Source organism: Patagioenas fasciata, unplaced genomic scaffold (genome assembly GCF_037038585.1).
Source record: "Patagioenas fasciata isolate bPatFas1 unplaced genomic scaffold, bPatFas1.hap1 Unplaced_255, whole genome shotgun sequence".
Taxonomy (NCBI): Eukaryota; Metazoa; Chordata; class Aves; order Columbiformes; family Columbidae; genus Patagioenas; species Patagioenas fasciata.
The window spans coordinates 1-6,641 of NW_027288683.1; the positions used below are offsets into that span (position 1 = coordinate 1).

The 6,641-nt window shown below is 34.8% G+C and overlaps 1 protein-coding gene across 1 annotated transcript; it reads left to right on the plus strand.

Moving 5' to 3' along the window:
• The first annotated feature begins 97 nt into the window (after positions 1 to 97).
• On the plus strand, positions 98 to 5,866 carry LOC139826815 (structural maintenance of chromosomes protein 3-like). The gene is made up of 10 exons (XM_071803225.1): positions 98 to 389; positions 607 to 765; positions 1,479 to 1,586; positions 1,981 to 2,089; positions 2,713 to 2,960; positions 3,082 to 3,294; positions 4,002 to 4,193; positions 4,360 to 4,537; positions 4,975 to 5,081; positions 5,392 to 5,866. The coding sequence occupies exons 1-10, from the start codon at positions 264 to 266 to the stop codon at positions 5,461 to 5,463; spliced, it is 1,512 nt and encodes a 503-aa protein (XP_071659326.1). The 5' UTR covers positions 98 to 263; the 3' UTR covers positions 5,464 to 5,866.
• The last annotated feature ends 775 nt before the right edge of the window (positions 5,867 to 6,641 follow it).

A 6,641-nucleotide genomic window follows, 5' to 3' on the forward strand; every position in this document is an offset into this window, starting at 1 on the left:
TTATTTTTAGATGTAAGCATCTGCTCTTCTATATTTTTGAATATTTTGGGTTTGTCTTTTGGGGTTATTTTTGTCAGTTTTTGGAGGTTTGTGGGTTTTTTGGTTGTGTATTTTTTTGTTTGCTTTTTATTTTTTCTAATGGCAGCTGAATATGCCAAGGGAAATAAAAATTCAGGGTACTAGTAGGTGTAAAATGCCTTTTGAAGCAGTGACAGAGTATTCCTTAGCCCACGGTATGGATTAATAATGAGATTGACCAGCTAATGAACCAAATGCAGCAAATCGAGACACAGCAGAGAAAGTTCAAAGCTTCTCGAGACAGTATTTTGTCAGAGATGAAAATGCTGAAGGAGAAGAGACAGCAATCTGAAAAGACATTTATGCCTAAGGTATAGTATGGATATTGAAAGCTGTTAAGGGTTTTATATTAATTGTGTTTATTAATATTATTGATAAACTTACATCCCTTTCTGGTTAATGTCGTAATATGAAATATAGAAAAAAGACTAGAGATACGTCACCAAAAAGACATGAACAGAAAAGTGAAATTCCGATAAATCTACAGATTGCACTGAGGCATGATTCTGTCTAATATCTGTTCCATAGCAACGCAGTTTGCAGAGCTTGGAGGCAAGTTTGCACGCTATGGAGTCAACTAGAGAATCATTAAAAGCAGAACTGGGGACTGATTTGTTGTCTCAGCTCAGTCTTGAAGATCAGAAACGTGTGGATGCTCTTAATGATGAAATTCGACAACTACAGCAAGTAAGGAAGTGGAAATTTCTTTCCATTAAATGTGGTACCTTTCTTCCCGATAAACTTACTTTTGTTCTTTTGTATGAAAAGTCACTTATGATGAATATCATGTAATTAAAGAAGTGTTTCATTGGTAGATGTGTTTGGAGTTTTCTTGTCTGCAAAGTGTGTTTGTATGTTTTTCGCAAATGCTGGGTGAATTTTATTAGCTGTATTGTGTGAGAATTATGGCTGTTTGTGTTGGAATCATAAGTTTCCTTGCTTCTTGAACTTCACAACAATAAATACAAGTGGATAGCATCTGAAAGGAATTATGCAGAGTGTGGGGAGATAAAACAATGCCTTTAAACATGGGATAAATGAGACAAAACTACAGTTTTATCTGATACTCATGTTGTTGAAAAAATACTGCTTCTTAAGTATAATCTCTAAAGCTTTTCTGGGTTTAAGAATTGTATTCTTATGCTAATACAGTTTAAGAAACTTGCTGATTTATATGGTTGACTTTAAAACTAGACAGACAGAAAAGTATTTACTCTTTGGTCCTTTCTACCTGTTAAAATGAGAGCAACAGTCCAGAGAACTGTGTGATATTTAATACACAGAATTGTGTGAAGAGTGGGGTTTTTTTGTTTGTTTGTTTGTCTTAATATTTTTGAAAAGAAAAAAAAAATAGTGGTTTAGGAGTCAGTTAAGGCAATTAATATACTTCTTTTTTTCAGGAAAACAGGCAGCTTTTGAATGAGAGGATTAAACTAGAAGGCATTATTACAAGAGTTGAAACATATCTCAATGAGAATCTGAGAAAACGCTTAGATCAAGTGGAACAAGTAAGGATTTTCTCTTAAATGTACTTTTGCAATCTATTTTTGCTTTATTTCTGAGGCTTTAACATACTAATTATTTGATAAGTACTCATTCGTTACTGTGTATTATCTGTGGTGGGTTTTGCTTCCCTATACCCAAGCTAAGTGTGTTATTTAAATTTCAGCACAGTATTTTAGGCATATGAATTTTTGACAGAAATCCTCTTTTAAATACACAACCTATAGATAAATAGGGCCACCATAATGACAGATTTGTTTGAAGATCTAACTTTTCTAAAACTTCACTAAAATATTTAATATAGTTGTATGTAGAGTAGCAGAAGATAACTTGTTTGTCTGGCTTGTACTTTTGTTCCCCTCCATGCTGAAGCTTGGTGGCATTTACTTTGTCCCATAGGAACTGAATGAGCTACGGGAAACAGAAGGTGGCACAGTTCTTACTGCCACCACATCGGAACTTGAGGCCATCAACAAACGAGTGAAAGATACATTGGCACGGTCAGATGGTGGGTAGCATCATTTTTTTTCAAAGAAAAGTCCTGATGGTTTTGAAAGTCCACACCACGTTTTGGTAGACCATTATATGAGAAGTAATAATTAATTTTAAATACACTTAAGTAGTTACATAGTGTGTAACAGATTTTTGGAACTTACTTCAAAAGATAAATGAAAAGATTTTCTGCATGTTGTACATAAATGAAAGTGTCTACAACTGCACACTGTAATACCAATAAATATGTGTGGGTGATTACAGACTTAGGGCTTCAGGGCATATTACTTTTGAAGCAACCTTCATACAAGCATGATGATAGTAGTTCTTGAATTTTGTCTAACCTGTCTAAAATTGAAGTTGCTGTCAGATAAGAAATAGCATCTGTGTAGCTCAAACTTTTTCGCTTCTCTTTCTAGACTTTAACAATATGACCTTACTGTGTTTTAGGGTTTTTTTTAAACCATATACTCATGAGGAAGAAAAGAGATTTTCAGCTTTTGGTCTTAAAATTACCTTTCTGTTCCATAACAGATCTTTTTCTTTGGATTACCTTTTCGTTTCATAAATACTTGACTGGATAATTGCTGATTTTATGCAGGCGTGTAAGACTTAACATTTTGGGTTTTGTGTTCTCAGATCTGGATAATTCTATTGACAAAACAGAAGCAGGAATTAAAGAGCTTCAAAAGAGCATGGAACGCTGGAAGAACATGGAAAAGGAGCATATGGATGCCATCAACCACGACACAAAAGAACTTGAAAAAATGACTAACAGGCAAGGCATGCTCCTCAAGAAAAAAGAGGAATGCATGAAGAAAATTCGAGAGTTAGGTTCACTTCCACAGGAGGCTTTTGAAAAGTATCAGACTTTAAGTTTAAAGCAGGTAATAAGTGTACTTGGTTTCATGTTTTATGACTTGAAATTTTAGTGTTGGATACATCTCAAGTGTCAAATGTGGGTAGAATTGCGAGTCACTTTGATATGTGAATGTTTTCCGTTTACAGTTATTCCGCAAACTGGAGCAGTGCAATACGGAACTGAAGAAATATAGCCACGTTAATAAAAAAGCTTTAGATCAGTTTGTGAATTTCTCAGAGCAGAAGGAAAAATTGATAAAAAGACAAGAGGAACTGGACAGAGGCTACAAATCCATTATGGAGCTCATGAATGTGCTTGAGCTCAGGAAATATGAGGCAATTCAGCTGACTTTCAAACAGGTAACAAAATGGCAACAATTGTTAAGACTTGGTGCTGAAATTGAATTGTCCCATTGTGTAGCAGCTATATGGGCAGAAGCAGATATTAAGTACATCTATCCTATATTAATAGAAGGCAATATCATGTAACTTGAGGTTTGAATTTTGCTTTTAAATTCTAATAAAGATACAGGTTAGCATTTTAAATAGATGCTCATCTTCGTTGTTTTACAACTCTGGCTTTGGTTTATACCTCTCAAATACTTCCTTTCTTTCAAATCTCTTTACAGCCCTTTCTGGGGAATGTCTGGTAATAAACTCTGTACCAAATCCATTATCCAGATTTAGTGACAGTAATTCCTAGTGTTATCAGAGGATCTTAATTACAAAGTATGTGAAGTCTTCTCTTGAAAGATCATTTGCTTAGCTGAGATCTTCTCTGAAGTTTACTGAAACAAGTAATACTTGCTTTTGCTGCTGTTTTATATTTTAATTCTACTGTTTTCTTGAAGAAGTGAAACTTCTCATATTACAGAAAGAGTTGGTTTAGATGTTTTTAAACCAAATCTGTATAGGATGTTTTTCATTTGTACTTGTGTTTATGGGCCTGTTTAAGAACGAATGTGGGTCTCTGCAGATATTTAGTATGATCATGTAAAAACAGCTGTTGTATGTAATTGATTTCATTATGCAGAAGTGAGCCAGTGTATTGATTGTTTCTTTTTCAGGTTTCAAAAAATTTCAGTGAAGTATTCCAGAAGTTAGTTCCTGGCGGTAAGGCCACGTTAGTGATGAAGAAGGGAGATGTGGAGGGCAATCAGTCTCAGGATGAAGGTGAAGGCAGCACTGAGAGTGAAAGAGGATCTGGATCTCAGAGCAGTGTTCCGTCTGTAGACCAGTTCACTGGAGTTGGCATAAGGGTAAAGAAAAATCTGTGTTTTGCTACTTGAAATACTCATTTAGATTGCCTTTTAACTATATTTTTAAAAGGCAACATTTAATTGGTCCTTTTTATTCACTATAAAAGCAAGTGATGCTGTGGCCTAGTATTTTGAAATCATCTTGTTCTTGCATTGTTTTCTTTAGGTATCATTCACAGGAAAGCAGGGTGAAATGAGAGAAATGCAGCAGCTTTCAGGTGGACAGAAATCCTTAGTGGCCCTAGCCCTGATATTTGCTATCCAGAAATGTGATCCAGCTCCATTTTACTTGTTTGATGAAATCGACCAAGCTTTGGATGCTCAGCACAGAAAAGCTGTTTCAGGTCAGTGTCTACCTTTATTCATATTCGTTTTGATTGAAGGTGACAATCTGTCTTCTCATCCCTGATATTTAAGATAAAAGCTTTATCCCAAAATGTGTATTAGAATTTAACTTTGTGCCTTCTGAAGCTTTCATGGATTTGGTTTTAGGTCTGGGTTTTTGTGTGTTTGGGTTTTGGTTGGGATTTTTGTTGTTGTTTTGTTTTTGGTTGGTTTGGTTTTTATTAGTTTTCTTTGGGTGGTTTTGGTTTGGTTGTTGGTCTGGTTTGGTGGTGGTTTGGTGTGTTTTTTTTGTTTGTTTGTTTTAGGGTTTTTTTTTTTTAATTAACCAAAACCTCATTTTGAATAAGGAGTAGCAAACTTTTTGCCTGTCTCACATTAAGGCCTGTGCTTTATTGAAAAGATTAAACTAATAAAGAATTCTTGTGTTCTTTTTTAGATATGATTATGGAACTAGCTGAACATGCTCAGTTTATTACAACAACTTTTAGGCCTGAACTGCTTGAGTCAGCTGACAAGTTCTATGGAGTAAAATTCAGAAACAAGGTAAACAATATGTTTCAGTTATGGCATTTACTGAGAACATTAAGTTGTGCATTTGAGACTCCACAAGAGTTGATAGTGGATCCGCCATATTTCAAGTAATGGGTTTCTAGTTACATTGCAGTCTTATGTAAAAGTTCTCTCCTTCCTGAGAAAGAATATAAATACAGAGATTTGTCATGTTCTTTTCATATTCTTCAAAGGAAGTTAGAGATGAGTTATGGGCCTGTTTCTGAGTGCTTGAGCCTTTAGAAATAAGGCTTATTCTGTTGGAGATACTGTAATAACTGTATACTTCTTTTTGTTCCACCAGGTCAGTCATATTGATGTGATCACAGCAGAAATGGCCAAAGACTTTGTAGAAGATGACACCACGCATGGTTAAATGAAATTGTACTTACTGTTTGTTTGGAAGATGTGTATAGTGCTATGTTTATGCCAGGGACCTGTAAATTTAAAATATGAAGTATTTAGTCCTTGTTTAAAATAGTTTTGAACATACATTTTAACCAAGATCCCAGAAGGCTTAGTTTCAAAGGAGCTTGAGTATCCATTTTGTCTCTGTTGCTGTATTTTATAAGATAATTGTTAATGTTACCTTTATACAGTAACTGTAGTTTGGAAATTTTATTCTCTTCCCTCAAATATTTTGTAAAGTGTCTGTTGCTGTTTTAAAGCTTTTTGGAAAGTGCTAGCTATTCTTTCTTAAGTATAATTTTATCATTTATATTGCCTCACATGTTTTTTTTTTAATGGCTTCAATTAAAGGGTTGGTTTTATCGCTGTAACTTGTATATGTTAAGTTTTTTCTTTGTTGTCTTTGTTTTGAGGATTCCACTGAGATGGAGTAAATAGTATTTGATCATATTGGAGCTGCATATTTCAGAAGTATGAGACAAAGCCATTCTTTCAAGCCATTCTTACATCCATGTTTTCCCTTTTTTTTGCAACATTGCCACTGCCAGTGGAAAACCACCCCAAATCTGTGCTAGTCCAAATCAATAGAATTTTTATAATTGCACTGAAAAAACCTATAAGTATCAGAAGATACTGAGAAATCTGAAAAGACCCTAGAGCTGTATCAAGACAAATCACAGCCCACTCTTTTTTCCCTGGCACCTTGGCCAATGTAACAATTCTTCCATCATATCCCTTCAGCCTGAAGGACCAGTATAACTTGAGGCAGGTGACAGTCACCAGCCAAAATGTGAATCTCTTCTTACTCTTACTATCTAGCCTTTTGGCACAGGGCTATTGAATAATTTGTTATGTTATTCTGGAGAACTGAAGGTTTTACCATGAGCCATACATTTCTTACGTAGCAAAGCAATTGTAAAACTGAATTTGGTTGGTGTTGCGATAGTATAGATATAAATAAAATAACATTAAAAAGTAACTTAGTAACTTTAAATAGTACAGTGAGAAACAGTGAGCTTTTGTATACTGCATTTACTCTGTAGGGCACTTCCACTGAAGCAGCAAAATAAAACTATCTCATAGGTTTTCATCTGCAAGCACCCTTATTCTCCACTGAGAACTTCAGGCAGAGAGTGAACTGATTAC